Genomic DNA, 20,550 nt, shown 5'->3' on the forward strand with positions numbered 1-20,550 from the left:
AACGACATATGGAAGTATTGCCGTATAAAGGGGAGGAGTTATTTGGGGCTGGTCTATCGGACCTGGTGGCCACGGCAACGGCTGGAAAATCCACCTTTTTACCCCAGGTCACTTCACATCAGCAGAAAAAGGCACCGTCTTTTCAAACTCAGTCCTTTCGTTCCCATAAGTACAAGCGAGCTAAAGGCCATTCCTTCCTGCCCCGGGGCAGAGGAAGGGGAAAAAGACTGCACCATGCAGCCGCTTCCCAGGAGCAGAAGCCCTCCCCTGCTTCTGCCAAGTCTTCAGCATGACGCTGGAGCTTTACAAGCAGACTCAGACATGGTGGGGGCCCGTCTCAAGAATTTCAACGCGCAGTGGGCTCACTCGCAAGTGGACCCCTGGATTCTACAGGTGGTATCGCAGGGGTACAAACTGGAATTCGAGGCGTTTCCCCCTCGCCGGTTCCTGAAGTCTGCTCTACCAAAGTCTCCCTCCGACAGGGAGGCAGTTTTGGAAGCCATTCACAAGCTGTATTCCCAGCAGGTGATAATCAAGGTACCCCTCCTACAACAGGGAAAGGGGTATTATTCCACGCTGTTTGTGGTACCGAAGCCGGACGGCTCGGTGAGACCAATTTTAAATCTGAAATCCGTGAACACTTACATAAAGAGGTTCAAATTCAAGATGGAATCACTCAGAGCGGTGATAGCAAACCTGGAAGAAGGGGACTATATGGTGTCTCTGGACATCAAGGATGCTTATCTCCACGTCCCAATCTACCCGTCTCACCAAGGGTACCTCAGGTTTGTAGTACAAAACTGTCATTATCAGTTTCAGACGCTGCCGTTTGGGTTGTCCACGGCACCTCGGGTCTTTACCAAGGTAATGGCCGAAATGATGATTCTTCTTCGAAGAAAAGGCGTCTTAATTATCCCTTACTTGGACGATCTCCTGATAAGGGCAAGGTCCAGGGAACAGTTAGAAGTCGGAGTAGCACTATCTCAGGTAGTGTTACGTCAGCACGGGTGGATCCTAAATATTCCAAAATCGCAGCTGATTCCAACGACACGTCTACTGTTCCTAGGAATGATTCTGGACACAGTCCAGAAAAAGGTGTTTCTCCCGGAGGAGAAGGCCAGGGAGTTATCCGAGCTAGTCAGGAACCTCCTAAAACCAGGCCAGGTGTCAGTGCATCAGTGCACGAGGGTCCTGGGAAAAATGGTGGCTTCTTACGAAGCAATTCCATTCGGAAGATTCCATGCAAGAACGTTTCAGTGGGATCTACTGGACAAATGGTCCGGATCGCATCTTCAGATGCATCAGCGGATAACCCTGTCGACAAGGACAAGGGTGTCTCTTCTGTGGTGGCTGCAGAGTGCTCATCTACTAGAGGGCCGCAGATTTGGCATTTAGGATTGGGTCCTGGTGACCACGGACGCCAGCCTGAGAGGCTGGGGGGCAGTCACACAGGGAAAAAATTTCCAGGGCTTGTGGTCAAGCATGGAAACATCTCTTCATATAAACATTCTGGAACTAAGGGCCATTTACAATGCCCTAAGTCAAGCGAAACCCCTGCTTCAGGGTCAGGCGGTATTGATCCAATCGGACAACATCACGTCAGTCGCCCACGTAAACAGACAGGGCGGCACGAGAAGCAGGAGGGCAATGGCAGAAGCTGAAAGGATTCTTCGCTGGGCGGAAAATCATGTGATAGCTCTGTCAGCAGTGTTCATTCCGGGAGTGGACAACTGGGAAGCAGACTTCCTCAGCAGACACGACCTTCACCCGGGAGAGTGGGGACTTCACCCAGAAGTCTTCCACCTGATTGTAAACCGTTGGGAAAAACCAAAGGTGGACATGATGGCGTCACGTCTAAACAAAAAACTAAACAGATTTTGCGCCAGGTCAAGGGACCCTCAGGCAATAGCGGTGGACGCTCTGGTGACACCGTGGGTGTACCAGTCAGTGTATGTGTTCCCTCCTCTGCCTCTCATACCAAAAGTACTGAGAATCATAAGAAGGAGAGGAGTAAGAACGATACTCGTGGTTCCGGATTGGCCAAGAAGGACTTGGTACCCGGAACTTCAAGAGATGCTCACGGAAGACCCGTGGCCTCTACCTCTAAGAAAGGACCTGCTCCAGCAGGGGCCTTGTCTGTTCCAAGACTTACCGCGGCTGCGTTTGACGGCATGGCGGTTGAACGCCGGATCCTGAAGGAAAAAGGCATTCCAGATGAAGTCATCCCTACCCTGGTCAAAGCCAGAAAGGATGTAACCGCAAAACATTATCACCGCATTTGGCGAAAATATGTTGCGTGGTGTGAGGCCAAGAAGGCCCCTACAGAGGAATTTCAACTGGGTCGTTTCCTCCATTTCCTGCAAACAGGACTGTCTATGGGCCTAAAATTAGGGTCCATTAAGGTTCAAATTTTGGCCCTGTCGATTTTCTTCCAGAAAGAACTGGCTTCAGTACCTGAAGTTCAGACATTTGTAAAAGGGGTACTGCATATACAACCTCCTTTTGTGCCTCCAGTGGCACCTTGGGATCTCAATGTTGTTTTGAGGTTCCTTAAGTCACATTGGTTTGAACCACTCACCACTGTGGACTTAAAATATCTCACATGGAAGGTGACGATGCTGTTAGCCCTGGCTTCAGCCAGGCGTGTGTCAGAATTGGCGGCTTTATCATATAAAAGCCCTTACTTAATTTTTCATTCTGACAGGGCAGAATTGAGGACTCGTCCTCAATTTCTCCCTAAGGTGGTTTCTGCTTTTCACATGAACCAACCTATTGTGGTGCCTGCGGCTACTAGGGACTTGGAGGACTCCAAGTTACTTGACGTTGTCAGGGCCCTGAAAATATATGTTTCCAGGACGGCTGGAGTCAGAAAGTCTGACTCGCTGTTTATCCTGTATGCACCCAACAAGCTGGGTGCTCCTGCTTCTAAGCAGACTATTGCTCGTTGGATTTGTAGTACAATTCAGCTTGCACATTCTGTGGCAGGCCTGCCACAGCCAAAATCTGTAAAAGCCCATTCCACAAGGAAAGTGGGCTCATCTTGGGCGGCTGCCCGAGGGGTCTCGGCTTTACAACTTTGCCGAGCAGCTACTTGGTCAGGGGCAAACACGTTTGCTAAATTCTACAAATTTGATACCCTGGCTGAGGAGGACCTGGAGTTCTCTCATTCGGTGCTGCAGAGTCATCCGCACTCTCCCGCCCGTTTGGGAGCTTTGGTATAATCCCCATGGTCCTTACGGAGTCCCAGCATCCACTAGGACGTCAGAGAAAATAAGATTTTACTTACCGATAAATCTATTTCTCGTAGTCCGTAGTGGATGCTGGGCGCCCATCCCAAGTGCGGATTGTCTGCAATACTTGTACATAGTTATTGTTAACTAAATCGGGTTGTTGTTGTGAGCCATCTTTTCAGAGGCTCCTTCGTTGTTATCATACTGTTAACTGGGTTCAGATCACAAGTTGTACGGTGTGATGGGTGTGGCTGGTATGAGTCTTACCCGGGATTCAATATCCTTCCTGATTATGTACGCTCGTCCGGGCACAGTATCCTAACTGAGGCTTGGAGGAGGGTCATAGGGGGAGGAGCCAGTGCACACCACCTGATCCTAAAGCTTTTATTCTTGTGCCCTGTCTCCTGCGGAGCCGCTATTCCCCATGGTCCTTACGGAGTCCCAGCATCCACTACGGACTACGAGAAATAGATTTATCGGTAAGTAAAATCTTATTTTTGTGCCTCCAGTGGCACCTTGGGATCTCAACGTGGTGTTGAGTTTCCTAAAATCACATTGGTTTGAGCCACTAAAAACCGTGGATCTGAAATATCTCACGTGGAAAGTGGTCATGTTATTGGCCTTGGCTTCGGCCAGGCGTGTATCAGAATTGGCGGCTTTGTCATATAAAAGCCCTTATCTGATTTTCCATATGGATAGGGCAGAATTGAGGACTCGTCCTCAGTTTCTCCCTAAGGTGGTATCAGCTTTTCACTTGAACCAACCTATTGTAGTGCCTGCGGCTACTAGGGATTTGGAGGATTCCAAGTTACTGGACGTAGTCCGGGCCCTGAAAATATATGTTTCCAGGACGGCTGGAGTCAGGAAAACTGACTCGCTATTTATCCTGTATGCACCCAACAAACTGGGTGCTCCTGCTTCTAAGCAGACTATTGCTCGCTGGATTTGTAGCACAATTCAGCTGGCGCATTCTGCGGCTGGACTGCCGCATCCTAAATCAGTAAAAGCCCACTCCACGAGGAAGGTGGGCTCATCTTGGGCGGCTGACCGAGGGGTCTCGGCTTTACAACTTTGCCGAGCTGCTACTTGGTCAGGGGCAAACACGTTTGCTAAATTCTACAAATTTGATACCCTGGCTGAGGAGGACCTTGAGTTCTCTCATTCGGTGCTGCAGAGTCATCCGCACTCTCCCGCCCGTTTGGGAGCTTTGGTATAATCCCCATGGTCCTTACGGAGTTCCCAGCATCCACTAGGACGTCAGAGAAAATAAGATTTTACTCACCGGTAAATCTATTTCTCGTAGTCCGTAGTGGATGCTGGGCACCCATCCCAAGTGCGGATTGTCTGCATTACTTGTATATAGTTATTGCCTAACTAACGGGTTATTGTTATGAGCCATCTGTTGAGAGGCTCAGTTATGTTTCATACTGTTAACTGGGTATAGTATCACGAGTTATACGGTGTGATTGGTGTGGCTGGTATGAGTCTTACCCGGGATTCAAAATCCTTCCTTATTGTGTCAGCTCTTCCGGGCACAGTATCCTAACTGAGGTCTGGAGGAGGGTCATAGTGGGAGGAGCCAGTGCACACCAGGTAGTCCTAAAGCTTTCTTTAGTTGTGCCCAGTCTCCTGCGGAGCCGCTATTCCCCATGGTCCTTACGGAGTTCCCAGCATCCACTACGGACTACGAGAAATAGATTTTCCGGTGAGTAAAATCTTATTTTATTTATTTTTTTCAGTATAAAATGTAGTCCTGGGAGAAAGAAAGTCTATCTGATAAAACATGTATGAGATTAATCTTATTATAACTTCTAAAGATGCCTCAAGCTTTTCTCTCCTGTTAGGTTTTTCATAGACTCCCTTAATTCAAATAATATGTAGAGTACTGTCTCTCATACTGTCACCTTGGAGTGGTGAGCTCTGTATGTAACTACTGCTGTCCTGTCCCCTCTTTAGTCTGAGACTGAGTGTAGTTATATTTTAGCCACAGCTACCTCACATTGAGATCTGGGGCAAAGAGGTAAAGATGCATATGCACGGTGCGATGTAACCTTACAATTTTGACTATATAGTCAAAATTGTTGTTAGTGCAAATCGCACCATGTATAAACAGCTTGCGATACAAATGCACGCTCACGTGGGGTCGGTATCGCAAGAAAAGATAGACTGTGCAGGCAAGTCAATCTATTACATAGTATAGTCAAAATTGGCACTTAGTCAAAATCTCACATAGTCAAAATCTTAAGTAAAGATAGTCAATATTGTTGGTTCAGGGCTCCAGGGAGTTCAGGGGAAATTGCAAAGTCAATATCTCACCTGGGGGGTAATTCAGACCTGATCGCTTGCTAGCGTTTTTTGCAGCGTTGCGATCATGGCAGAACTGCGCATGCGTATGCACCGCAATGCACATGCACGTTGCACTGGTACAAAGGGGATCGCCACTCAGCGATGAGTTTGTGCGAAGAATCCATTTGCACGGGCGATCGCAAGGTGATTGATAGGAAGAAGCAGTTTGTGGGTGGTAACTGACCGTTTTCAGGGAGTGGTTGGAAAAACGCAGGTGTGTCCAAGCGTTTGCAATGGGGTGTCTGACGGCAATTCCTGTCCTGGACAGGGTGAAGTGATCGCAGCGGCTGAGTAAGTCCTGGGCTGCGCAGAGACTGCACAAGATCTGTTTATACAACTCTGCTACACATGCGATTGCACACTTGCAAAGCGAAAATACACTCCCCAATGGGCGGCGACTATCTGATCGCAGCAGTGCAACAAAACCCTAGCGAGCGATCAGGTCTGAATTAGGCCCCATGTGTATGCACCTTTAGACCAATCTTTGAGCCTTGGGACAGCAGATGTGTTTAATCAAGTAGCTCAGCAGAATTTTGTTGGTGCTTGTGGCCAGACTCACCGACCATGAGCAGCTCAGTCTTAGTTGATCAACAGCATACTGATAATTATTTATACTAATATATATATTGGAATCATTTATTACAGTTTACAGCTGAGCTATACCACCTTGAAGAGAACTGTAAATTCTTAAGCACACACAGTTTGGGCAAATGCATCCATAGCAAAATAACCTAACCCTATACAGGTTGAGTATCCCATATCCCAATATTCCGAAATAGGGAATATTCCGAAATACAGAATTTTTTGAGTGAGATAGTGAAACCTTTGTTTTCTGATGGCTGAGTGTACACAAACTTTTTTAATACACAAAGTTATTAAAAATATTGTATTAAATGACCTTCAGGCTGTGTGTATAAGGTGTATATGAAACATAAATGAATTGTGTGAATGTACACACACTTTGTTTAATGCACAAAGTTATTAAAAATATTGTCTAAAATTACCTTCAGGGTGTGTGTATAAGGTGTATATGTAACATAAATGCATTCTGTGCTTAGGCCTGGGTCCCATCGCCATGATATCTCATTATGGTATGCAATTATTCCAAAATACAGAAAAATCCGATATCCAAAATACATCTGGTCCCAAGCATTTTGGATAAGGGAGACTCAACCTGTATTTTTGAAATGAGCATCTGGATGACACCCATGCAAGCACAAGGAGATACAAACTCCACACTGTGGGGCAGATGTATTAAGCCTGGAGAAGTGATAAAGCAGTGATAAGTGCAAGGTGATAACGCACCAGCAAATCAGCTCCTAACTGTAAATTTACATCACTGTTTTATCACTTCTCCAGGCAGTAGCGGATCTTTCTATGGGCAAGCAGGATTTTTGCCCGGGGCGCCGCCGCTGTCCAAAGGGCACCGCCATGGCAAGATCCGGGTGCCGCCCGGACCTGGTGCGCGATAAAGTCATTGCGCACTGCACTGCATTGTGGGAGCTGCACATAGACGCTAGAGGTCATAATTGACCTCTAGTGTCTATGCGGTGCTATGGGAGAAACGACATGACGTCTCTCCCATAGATCCGAGGAGCACCGTAGACGGAGGGCAGCAGCGGTCGAGAAGCAGGAGCGGGGATTATAAGTATTAATTTATTTTGATTTGTTTTTTTATTTTTTTGTAAACGGCACAATGAGGGGGCACAACTGTACAGGGGGCACAGTACTGGGGGCAATACGACTGGGGGCACAACTCTACAGGGGGCACAGTACTGGGGGGCAATACTACTATGGGCACAGCTACAGCGGGCATAACTGACCACGCCCCTTCTCCATGAAGCCACGCCCCTATTTTTTCGGCCCAGGGCGCCGCAAGGTCTAGATCTGGCCCTTTCTTCAGGCTTAATACATCTGCCCCTGATAGTACTAAAACTCATGGCCCCAACACTGAAACACCAAATACTACAGTAAAGGTATCCACATGTGCAACAGTATTTATGTAAGGTGTGACATTTTTCAATAACAATCACTGTTAAAATTCACCAAGAACCTTCAGAATTGTGATTGTTCTAGATTCATTACTACGCTTACCATGTTAATAGGCAGACTGAACAATCCTAATGCAACAATTTCTTTTTTACTGTATGTATACAAACAAGTCTTTTAAAATTGATTGTTTAAAATGATTGGATGTTTAAGAGGTTTTACAAATTGATTCTGTTCCTCTCGGTGATCTGTTCCATTAACTTACCAATATAAACACTGATTACTCAGCACTACCGATAATATCTGTTACTATCAGTGATTAGCAATACGTCTTTGATTTAAATACCAAATGTAAAATACTTTAGACGTTAATAGTGTTCATGAAATACCGATTTACTTTGGCAGCTTGTGATTGTGTTTATTTTCTGGCAAACACTTCAAACATCTCATAAATCATTATCTTTCCTTCCATCCCATCCCAAACTGCTGCTTATTTCTTATCTGTAACTTAACATGACACAGCTGCTCTGCAGAACAGAGAGATCCAATGCGCGCCACACGGAAATATTTATAGAAAGTGACACACAAGCAACAAATATTTCGCAACTAATTAAGAAAATAGAAAAACAAGTGTATGGACTATGACAGTATACTATATAGCACAGAGAAGCACAAGCACACCTGTAGTAGTTTCTGTGTATTGGCGGGGCAGGAAAACTAATCCTTTGCATGTGTAGGTTCAGTCTCAAGGAAGACGGTGATATCTCACTGCACCCTGAGCTAGGAAAAAGGATATGCAAAAGAACCAGTTTCCTTTGGTGCAGGCAGCGTAGCAGGATTTGGGGCTGCGCTGATTGCTCTCCGCAGTATAAAACACTTGCAGTGATTTTATTTCTGCCAGTCAGAATGCATTAAGAAATAATGGGGCAGATGTATTAACCTGGAGAAGGCATAAGGAAATGATAAATCAGTGATATGTGCGAGGTGATAAAGGCACCAGCCAATCAGATCCTAACTGTTAATTTACATATTGGAGCCGATTGGCTGGTGTGTTTACCACCTTGCACATCACTGGTTTATCACTTCCTTATGCCTTCTCCAAGTTAATACATCTGCCCCAATGTACCCACAGCACTATTATGCAGCTGGACCACGTAATGTCATGAGAGCCTTACATGTTCAATGCTAGTTTTCCACAATTGTCCCTTCTCATAAGGGGGCTGATGCACAGATGAACTTATGGCCACCTTTGTGAGCTCATACTCATGTGGTAATGCAGAGCCGTATTCCATTTAGGATAACAGAACTGTGGTCAGAAGTTGTGCTCTCACATAGGCAGGCTCAGACTGGCCCACAGGGGTACAGGGGAAACCACCGGTAGGCCCCACTCCCTGGGGGGCCCTCCCCCTCTAGGGATCAGGTTCTAGACTGTGCATTTGAATTATATATGTTACCTTATACTGCACAGGATTATGATGTATTCTCTACAGTACATTGCTGTCATTAATCTGGCACATTATCATGCATGCTCTAGCATTAATTACTATATAAATTATCAAGGAGTCCAGACCAGGTACTCTATAATGGTTAGCCAAACCTCTGTGGTGGCTGGCCACACCTCTAATCATGGGCTCTTACCAGTGCATACCCCCGGTAGACCCTTCATGCTCTAGTCCGACACTGCACATAGGTACATTTCAGTGATGTAGTATGAACACACCTACAGGCCATGCAGAAGGCGTATCCTTTGTACCTGCCGTATATAGGCACATTGTCATGGTGACTAGTAGTCAGGTGCATATGGTACCCCTGCAGAATCCTCAAAAATTTCCAGCTCCAGCTATGGGTGACAATATGCTATTACTATTATCTGTGCCAGTTCCTTTTGAGGAACATGTGCCTGACTTACTATCAACCCTGCATTAGCTCCAAGCAGGCACAACCATTGTACGATAACAAAAGGGGGTTTGGTTTGTGTTGCCACATAAATGTTACAGGTTCCAAAACAGGCAAGTGTTTTTTTAATTAATTTGCACAAATTGTGATGTTACTCTCAGACACTGCTACATCCTCTATTCAGATAGCTCTCTAGCCTAACGTAAACCCACCTGGTATTTCAACTTGAAGCAGTGATAGAAGTTTAAGTATGAAAATGGGTATCCAGCAGAGTGCATCTGTGAAGACGATGAAGAAGAAACGCTTGGCCAGGGTCATTTCTTTCTTGATGTGATTGTGAATTTCAGTTGCCATTATTGCAGTTTGATGGATGCTATAGAACATGCTACTGTAGGAAAACACAATGATGATGAAAGCTGCCAAGTTCACACCTGTTGGAATTAAAACAAAACACAGTAGTTATTATGATGTATAGTACAAGTACTTTCAGTTACTCAAGATCTCTAACATTGGTGCATGTGTCATCATATTTATTAGTGTGTGTGTGTGTGTGTATATATATATATATATATATATATATATATATATATATATATATTTATTTATTTATTATTTTATTACCAGTTATTTATATAGTGCACATATTCCGCAGCGCTTTACAGAGAATATTTGGCCAATCACATCAGTCCCTGCCCCAGGGGAGCTTACATTCTATGTTCCTTATCACATGTACATGCACACACTAACGCTAGGGTTAATTTTGTTGGAATCCAATTAACCTACCAGTGTATTTTTGGATTGTGGGAGGAAACCGGAGCACCCGGAGGAAACCCACGCAAGTACGGGGAGAATATACAAACACACATTTAGAGCCATCGTGGGAATCGAACCCATGACCTCAGTGCTGTGAGGCAGTAATGCTAATCATTACACCATCCGTACTGCTATATATAATTTATTTATTTATTTGTTCGGTGGAGATGGGTGGAACTCACGTAGTACATAGCAGATTGGTCTCTTGACCTTATCTCTTTATTTAATGTTTCAGCTTTTAGACCTCCAGCAGCAATACACTGTGTAATAGCTCCAGCACATCCTGAGGATTTTTATGATTGGAAACAAACTATTAACAGACTGAGAGGTGAGAGGATCCTGCTTACAACATACAGGTTATTAGGGGTGTGGTATAGTAGGATGACACTTAAAAGTTTCACAGTATCTAGGTCGACCCCAACAGGTCGACATGCACAGGTTGACACAGTCAAAAGGCCAACATGGAAATGGTCAACACATGAAAAGATCAACATTTAATTTCTTTGAGGGTTTTTTTTTGGGCATCATAATTTAACTTGCAGCATGTGGAGCCCCAATTAGTTTTCCACATCCCTTCGCATGGCTCACTTCGCTAGGTTACTATTCACAATCAGAGTCCACGTGGATGGTAAAGTATGGAAAAGTTGATTAAAAAAATAACTAATGTTGACACTATGTTGTGCCAACCACTCATGTCGACCATATGCATGTCAACCTTTTGACTCTGGACCTATCACCCAGATCCCGGATATTCGGAATTGAATGTGTTCTACATATTGCATATTGGTCCAGCCAGGTTGCAAGGGTAATCAGTGCCGTAACTAGACACTTTAGCGCTGTGTGCAAGAAACGGCATCGGCACCCCCCCCCCCTCATAAAAATCGGGCAGTGCGCGCTGCAGGCGCGCAAATTTTTTAATAGGGGCATGGCTTCAAAGAGGATGGCGTGTGGCCTCAAAATAATACCAGTTCATATTACGCCACACAGTAGCACCACTACACCAGGTAGAGCCCCTTTTTTACACATTACAGCAGACAGCGTCCCCTTTTTTACACATTACGGCAGACAGCGTCCCCTTTTTTACACATTACGGCAGACAGCGTACCCTTTTTACATATTACGGCAGACAGCGTCCCCTTTTTACACATTACGGCAGACAGCGTCCCCTTTTTTACACATTACGGCAGACAGCGTCCCCTTTTTTACACATTACGGCAGACAGCGTACCCTTTTTACATATTACGGCAGACACCGTCCCCTTTTTACACATTACGGCAGACAGCGTCCCCTTTTTACACATTACGGCAGACAGCGTCCCCCTTTTTACACATTACGGCAGACAGCGTCCCCCTTTTTACACATTACGGCAGACAGCGTCCCCTTTTTTACACATTACGGCAGACAACGTCCCCTTTTTTCTCTATCGTCCTAAGTGGATGCTGGGGTTCCTGAAAGGACCATGGGGGATAGCGGCTCCGCAGGAGACAGGGCACAAAAGTAAAGCTTTTACAGGTCAGGTGGTGTGTACTGGCTCCTCCCCCTATGACCCTCCTCCAGACTCCAGTTAGATTTTTGTGCCCGGCCGAGAAGGGTGCAATTCTAGGTGGCTCTCATAAAGAGCTGCTTAGAGAGTTTAGCTTAGGTTTTTTATTTTACAGTGATTCCTGCTGGCAACAGGATCACTGCAACGAGGGACAGAGGGGAGAAGAAGTGAACTCACCTGCGTGCAGGATGGATTGGCTTCTTGGCTACTGGACATGAAGCTCCAGAGGGACGATCACAGGTACAGCCTGGATGGTCACCGGAGCCACGCCGCCGGCCCCCTCACAGATGCTGAAGCAAGAAGAGGTCCAGAATCGGCGGCTGAAGACTCCTGCAGTCTTCTTAAGGTAGCGCACAGCACTGCAGCTGTGCGCCATTTTCCTCTCAGCACACTTCACACGGCAGTCACTGAGGGTGCAGGGCGCTGGGGGGGGGCGCCCTGGGAGGCAAATGTAAACCTTTAAAAAGGCTAAAAATACCTCACATATAGCCCCAGAGGCTATATGGAGATATTTACCCCTGCCTAAATGTACTAAATAGCGGGAGACGAGCCCGCCGGAAAAGGGGCGGGGCCTATCTCCTCAGCACACGGCGCCATTTTCTGTCACAGCTCCGCTGGTCAGGAAGGCTCCCAGGTCTCTCCCCTGCACTGCACTACAGAAACAGGGTATAACAGAGAGGGGGGGCAAAATAAATGGCAATATATTAATATAAAAGCAGCTATAAGGGAGCACTTAATCATAAGGCTATCCCTGTCATATATAGCGCTTTTTGGTGTGTGCTGGCAGACTCTCCCTCTGTCTCCCCAAAGGGCTAGTGGGTCCTGTCTTCGTATAGAGCATTCCCTGTGTGTCTGCTGTGTGTCGGTACGTGTGTGTCGACATGTATGAGGACGTTATTGGTGTGGAGGCGGAGCAATTGCCAAATATGAGGATGTCACCTTCTAGGGGGTCGACACCAGAATGGATGCCTTTATTTGTGGAATTACGGGATAGCGTCAACTCGCTTAAGCAGTCGTTTGCCGACATGAGGCGGCCGGACACTCACTTAGTGTCTGTCCAGGCGCCTCAAACACCGTCAGGGGCTGTAAAACGCCCCTTGCCTCAGTCGGTCGACACAGACCCAGACACAGGCACTGATTCCGGTAGTGAAGGTGACGAATCAACCGTATTTTCCAAAAGGGCCACACGTTATATGATTTTGGCAATAAAGGAGATGTTACATTTAGCTGATACTACAGGTACCACTAAACAGGGTATTATGTGGGGTGTGAAAAAACTACCAGTAGTTTTTACCGAATCAGAAGAATTAAATGACGTGTGTGATGAAGCGTGGGGTGCCCCGATAAAAAACTGCTAATTTCAAAGAAGTTATTGGCTTTATACCCTTTCCCGCCAGAGGTTAGGGAGCGCTGGGAAACACCTCCTAGGGTGGACAAAGCGCTAACACGCTTATCAAAACAAGTGGCGTTACCCTCTCCTGAGACGGCCGCACTTAAAGATCCATCAGATAGGAGGATGGAAAATATCCAAAAAGGTATATACACACATGCAGGTGTTATACTACGACCAGCTATTGCGACTGCCTGGATGTGCAGTGCTGGGGTAGTTTGGTCAGAGTCCCTGATCGAAAATATTGATACCCTGGACAGGGACAATATTTTACTGTCGTTAGAACAAATAAAGGATGCATTTCTTTATATGCGTGATGCACAGAGAGATATCTGCACACTGGCATCACGGGTAAGTGCTATGTCCATTTCGGCCAGAAGAGCTTTATGGACACGACAGTGGACAGGCGATGCGTAGAGGAGTTATTTGGGGTCGGTCTATCGGATTTGGTGGCCACGGCTACGGCCGGGAAATCCACCTTTCTACCTCAAGTCACTCCCCAACAGAAAAAGGCACCGACCTTTCAATCGCAGCCTTTTCGTTTCTTTAAAAATAAGAGAGCAAAGGGCTATTCATATCTGCCACGAGGCAGAGGACGAGGGAAGAGACAGCAACAGGCAGCTCCTTCCCAGGAACAGAAGCCCTCCCCGGCTTCTACAAAAGCCTCAGCATGACGCTGGGGCTTCGCAAGCGGACTCGGGGGCGGTAGGCGGTCGTCTCAAGAATTACAGCGCGCAGTGGGCTCACTCGCAGGTAAATCCCTGGATCCTGCAGATAATATCTCAGGGGTACAGGTTGAAATTAGAGACAGAGCCACCTCGCCGTTTCCTGAAGTCTGCTTTACCAACGTCCCCCTCAGAAAGGGAGACGGTTTTGGAAGCCATTCACAAGCTGTATTCTCAGCAGGTGATAGTCAAGGTACCTCTTCTACAACAAGGGAAGGGGTATTATTCCACTCTTTTTGTGGTACCGAAGCCGGATGGCTCGGTAAGGCCTATTCTAAATCTGAAGTCCTTGAACCTGTACATAAAGAAGTTCAAGTTCAAGATGGAGTCACTCAGAGCAGTGATAGCGAACCTGGAAGAAGGGGACTTTATGGTATCCTTGGACATCAAGGATGCGTATCTCCACGTTCCAATTACCCCTCACACCAGGGGTACCTCAGGTTCGTTGTACAAAACTGTCACTATCAGTTTCAGACGCTGCCGTTTGGTTTGTCCACGGCACCTCGGGTCTTTACAAAGGTAATGGCCGAGATAATATTTCTTCTTCGAAGAAAAGGCGTATTAATTATCCCATACTTGGACGATCTCCTAATAAGGGCAAGGTCCAGAGAACAGCTAGAGATGGGTTTAGCACTATCTCAAGAGGTGCTAAAGCAGCACGGATGGATTCTGAATATTCCAAAATCCAAATTAATGCCGACAACTCGTCTGCTGTTCCTGGGGATGATTCTGGACACAGTTCAGAAAAGGTTTTTCTTCCCGAAGAAAAAGCCAAGGAGTTATCTGACCTGGTCAGGAACCTCCTAAAACCAGGAAAGGTGTCTGTACATCAATGCACAAGAGTCCTGGGAAAAAATGGTAGCTTCTTACGAAGCAATCCCTTTCGGCAGATTCCATGCAAAGGGATCTGTTGGACAAATGGTCAGGGTCGCATCTTCAGATGCACCTGCGGATAACCCTGTCGCCGAGGACAAGGGTATCCCTTCTGTGGTGGTTGCAGGAGGCTCATCTATTGGAGGGCCGCAGATTCGGCATGCAGGATTGGATCCTGGTGACCACGGGTGCCAGCCAGAGAGGCTGGGGAGCAGTCACTCAGGGAAGAAATTTCCAGGGAGTGTGGTCGAGCCTGAAAAAGTCTCTTCACATAAGCATTCTGGAACTAAGAGCAATCTACAATGCTCTAAGCCAGGCGGAACCTCTGCTTCAAGGAAGACCGGTGTTGATCCAGTCGGACAACATCACGGCAGTCGCCCATGTAAACAGACAGGGCGGCACAAGAAGCAGGAGGGCAATGGCAGAAGCTGCCAGGATCCTTCGCTGGGCGGAGAATCACGTGATAGCACTGTCAGCAGTATTCATCCCGGGCGTGGACAACTGGGAAGCAGACTTCCTCAGCAGACACGACCTTCACCCGGGAGAGTGGAGACTTCATCCAGAAGTTTTCCACATGCTATTAAACCGTTGGGTAAAACCAATGGTGGACATGATGGCGTCTCGCCTCAACAAAACACTGGACAGGTATTGCGCCAGGTCAAGAGATACGCAGGCAATAGCTGTGGACGCGCTGGTAACACCTTGGGTGTACCAGTCGGTATATGTGTTTCCTCCTCTGCCTCTCATACCAAAGGTATTGAGGATTATACGGCAAAGTGGAGTAAGACTAGTGGCTCCGGATTGGCCAAGAAGGACTTGGTACCCGGAACTTCAAGAGATGGTCACGGACGATCCGTGGCCTCTACTTCTGAGAAGGGACCTGCTTCAGCAGGGTACTTGTCTTTTTCAAGACTTACCGCGGCTGCGTTTGACGGCATGGCGTTTTGAATGCCAGATCCTAAAAGGAAAAGGCATTCCAGAAGAAGTCATTCCTACCTTGATAAAGGCAAGGAAGGAAGTCACCGCGAAGCATTATCGCCGTATTTGGCGAAAATATGTTGCGTGGTGCGAGCAGCGGAGTGCTCCGATGGAGGAATTTCAACTGGGTCGTTTTCCTACATTTCCTGCAATCAGGATTGTCTATGGGTCTCAAATTGGGATCTATTAAGGTTCAAATTTCGGCCCTATCAATATTCTTCCAAAAAGAATTGGCCTCAGTCCCTGAGGTCCAGATTTTTATCAAAGGAGTACTGCATATACAGCCTCCTGTGGTGCCTAAGGTGGCACCGTGGGATCTAAATGTAGTTTTAGATTTCCTCAAATCAAATTGGTTTGAACCACTAAAGAAGGTGGATTTGAAATGTCTCACATGGAAAGTGACTATGTTACTGGCCCTGGCTTCGGCCGGGAGAGTATCTGAACTGGCGGCTTTGTTTTATAAAAGCCCTTATTTAATTTTCCATTCGACATAGGGCAGAGCTGCGGACGCGTCCGCATTTTCTCCCTAAGGTGGTATCAGCGTTTCACCTGAACCAGCCTATTGTAGTGCCTGCGGCTACAGACGACTTGAAGGACTCCAAGTTGTTGGACGTTGTCAGAGCCTTAAAAATATACATTTAAAGGACGGCTGGAGTCAGAAAATCTGACTCGCTGTTTATACTGTATGCACCCAACAAGTTGGGTGCACCTGCTTCTAAGCAGTCGATTGCTCGTTGGATTTGTAACAAAATTCAACTTGTACATTCTGTGGCAGGCCTGCCACAGCCTAAATCTGTTAAGGCCCATTCCGCAAGGAAGGTGGGCTCATCTTGGGCGGCTGCCCGAGGGGTCTCGGCATTACTACTCTGCCGAGCAGCTACGTGGTCAGGGGAGAACACGTTTGTAAATTTTTACAAATTTGATACCCTGGCAAAGGAGGACCTGGAGTTCTCTCATTCGGTGCTGCAGAGTCATCCGCACTCTTCCGCCCGTTTGGGAGCTTTGGTATAATCCCCATGGTCCTTTCAGGAACCCCAGCATCCACTTAGGACGATAGAGAAAATAAGAATTTACTTACCGATAATTCTATTTCTCGGAGTCCGTAGTGGATGCTGGGCGCCCATCCCAAGTGCGGATTATCTGCAATACTTGTACATAGTTATTGTTAACTAATTCGGGTTATTGTTTAGGGAGCCATCTTTCAGAGGCTCCTCTGTTATCATACTGTTAACTGGGTTTAGATCACAAGTTGTACGGTGTGATTGGTGTGGCTGGTATGAGTCTTACCCGGGATTCAAAATCCTCCCTTATTGTGTACGCTCGTCCGGGCACAGTGCCTAACTGGAGTCTGGAGGAGGGTCATAGGGGGAGGAGCCAGTACACACCACCTGACCTGTAAAAGCTTTACTTTTGTGCCCTGTCTCCTGCGGAGCCGCTATCCCCCATGGTCCTTTCAGGAACCCCAGCATCCACTACGGACTCCGAGAAATAGAATTATCGGTAAGTAAATTCTTATTTTACACATTACGGCAGACAGAGTTCCCTTTTTACACATTACGGCAGACATCGTCCCCCTTTTTACACATTATGGCAGACAGCGTCCCCTTTTTTACACATTACGGCAGACAGCGTACCCTTTTTACATATTACGGCAGACAGCGTCCCCTTTTTACATATTACAGCAGACAGCGTCCCCTTTTTTACACATTACGGCAGACAGCGTCCCCTTTTTTACACATTACGGCAGACAGCGTACACTTTTTACACATTACGGCAGACAGCGTCCCCTTTTTACACATTACGGCAGACAGCGTCCCCTTTTTACACATTACGGCAGACAGCGTCCCCTTTTTACACATTACGGCAGACAGCGTCCCCCTTTTTACACATTACGGCAGACAGCGTCCCCTTTTTTACACATTACGGCAGACAACGCCCCCTTTTTTACACATTACGGCAGACAACGCCCCCTTTTTTACACATTACGGCAGACAGAGTTCCCTTTTTACACATTACTGCAGACATCGTACCCCTTTTTACACATTACGGCAGACAGCGTCCCCTTTTTTACACATTACGGCAGACAGCGTACCCTTTTTACATATTACGGCAGACAGCGTACCCTTTTTACATATTACAGCAGACAGCGTACCCTTTTTACATATTACAGCAGACAGCGTACCCTTTTTACATATTACAGCAGACAGCGTCCCTTTATTTACACATTACGGCAGACAGCGTCCCCTTTTTTACACATTACGGCAGACAGCGTACACTTTTTACATATTACGGCAGACAGCGTCCCCTTTTTACACATTACAGCAGACAGCGTCCCCTTTTTACACATTACGGCAGACAGCGTACACTTTTTTACACATTACGGCAGACAGCGTACACTTTTTACATATTATGGCAGACAGCGTCCCCTTTTTACACATTACAGCAGACAGCGTCCCCTTTTTACACATTACGGCAGACAGCGTACACTTTTTTACACATTACGGCAGACAGCGTACACTTTTTACATATTATGGCAGACAGCGTCCCCTTTTTACACATTACGGCAGACAGCGTCCCCTTTTTACACATTACGGCAGACAGGGTCCCCTTTTTACACATTACGGCAGACAGCGTCCCCCTTTTTACACATTACGGCAGACAACGTCCCCTTTTTTACACATTACGGCAGACAGAGTTCCCTTTTTACACATTACGGCAGACATCGTCCCCCTTTTTACACATTATGGCAGACAGCGTCCCCTTTTTTACACATTACTGCAGACAGCATCCCCTTTTTACACATTACGGCAGACAACGTCCCCTTTTTTACACATTACGGCAGACAGAGTTCCCTTTTTACACATTACGGCAGACAGCGTCCCCTTTTTTACACACACCTCTTTCACATAAAAATGGAAAACAGCCACTATAATTAATTAAAGTAAATAAGCCACCATAGCTTTTCAGAGAGGCGGCTTATCATAGATGCTGCTTCCCCCCCCTCCCCTTCACCAGGATACCGGGTTAGAGAGGGCTCGCCTGGCAAGCATCATTTGTTAAAGCCCCCCCACTCCCCTTCTCCACCTGCAGTGTGAGTGACTCACGAGGCAATCACTGCCTCACCCGGCCAGCCCAGCTCGAAAATGAAGCGGAGAGGAGCTTCCCTACCGTTAGTCCTGTGCCGCTTCCCCCAGCAGAGACCAGACACTATTCTCGGGCGGCTCTTCCACAGCGTCTCCAGCGCAAGTGTAGTATAGTGTTAGTGCTAGTGTAGGTGTAGTGTAGTGACTGTAGGGGCTTACGTGACAAGACGTTTTTTCCACCTGTGCTGCTGCGCTCCCGAGTCCCGCCGGCTCCTGTACAGAACACTACACTTCACACACAGAGAGGGGCGGGACTCGGGAGCGCAGCAGCACAGGGGGGGACAAACTGTGCATCGCTGCCGCTGACTATACACAGCGGTCAGCGGCAGAGGCTCCAGCTGGCGGAGCTTGGTGCTGCGGCTGGCGGCAAGTACAGGGGAGCGGAAGGGCGGCCGTCATCGGGAGAGATATGGGCCACTCGGGGTGTATGTAGAAGGTGCGCCCACAGGGCAAGTGCGCTGTGGGCAATGCACCTTCTGCACACACCTAGTTACGGCTCTGAGGGTAATAATTGCTTTATGGGCTATATGATCCAGTAACACAGCAATGTAGAAATAAATGGTAACAGTGCTGTATAAGAATAAATAAGAGCGACAGTCAAAATTAATAATACACCTAATTAAAACAGGATTAAAAACAAATAGACCGAAAAGTCATGGCTGTAGAAAACCTCATTATACAGTACAGGTTAGACTGGGGCACAGGGGAAACCCCCAGTGGGCCCACCTCCTCCTCTAGAGATCAGGTTCCAGACTGTGCACTTAAAGTATACATTATAGAAATTATACCTTATACTGCACAGGACTATGTTGTATTTTCTATAGAACATTGCTGTTATTAATCTGGTACATTATCATGCATGCACTAGCTCTATCTATCTATCTATCTATATATAAAGGGTGATTCAAAAGTCGCAGTACACCCTTTTGTTTCAAAAACTGTGGAGGAAATGGGAAAACTGAACACTCCAGTAAGGTATGGGTGAGGTGGGATATCTTTTAGGGTATGTACTGAACATGGGCGCCATCTTAAAATCGGCCATCTTGAATCTAAGTCAGTTCTCCCATTTCCTGCACAGTTTTTGAAACAAAAGGGTATACTGCAACTTTTCAATCACTATATATATATATATATATATATATATATATACTAGATGCTTCATCGCGCCCTACAGGCGCTCTTCACACCGTCGAAAGGGGCTACGCCCCTTAACCCCAGCCCGCCTTGCTGGGGTTCAATATTTGTATTATATGGAGTATTACCTACATTCCTAGGTTTGTTAGTGGTTAAAAATTGCACGACGAAAGGGCGTCCGATGGTGAGGGGGGTGTAGCCCCTTGCGATGACGTGAAGAGTGGCTGCAGGGCACGATGTACAGAATGTAGCAGGTGGGGGGGGAGGGGGGACCGCAGATGAGGCAGGGAGTCTGTAGATGCAGGAGAGGGGGGGTGGATGCAGGTGGGGGGGGGGGCGGGACCTATAACTATGTGATTGTATGTGTAACAATATATAGGACACAGATACGGGTGCATGTGATATAGACACACCCACATGAAGAGGTATATGGTGTAATTAGACACGGAGGGAGTGCTGGTACAATGAGGAACAGGGGCAGCTGTGTCCT

At 46.8% G+C, this 20,550-nt stretch overlaps 1 protein-coding gene across 1 annotated transcript in view; it reads right to left on the bottom strand.

Annotated features, from left to right (window-relative positions):
- RXFP1 (relaxin family peptide receptor 1) overlaps positions 1–20,550 on the bottom strand; it is a 589,706-nt gene that overhangs the window by 13,949 nt on the left and 555,207 nt on the right. Inside the window, exon 17 of the mRNA XM_063920473.1 lies at positions 9,674–9,892. Within this exon, the coding sequence (XP_063776543.1) occupies positions 9,674–9,892 (219 nt within the window). The remainder of the gene's footprint in view (positions 1–9,673; positions 9,893–20,550) is intronic.

The sequence above is a fragment of the Pseudophryne corroboree genome, chromosome 1 (assembly GCF_028390025.1).
Source record: "Pseudophryne corroboree isolate aPseCor3 chromosome 1, aPseCor3.hap2, whole genome shotgun sequence".
Classification (NCBI taxonomy): Eukaryota; Metazoa; Chordata; class Amphibia; order Anura; family Myobatrachidae; genus Pseudophryne; species Pseudophryne corroboree.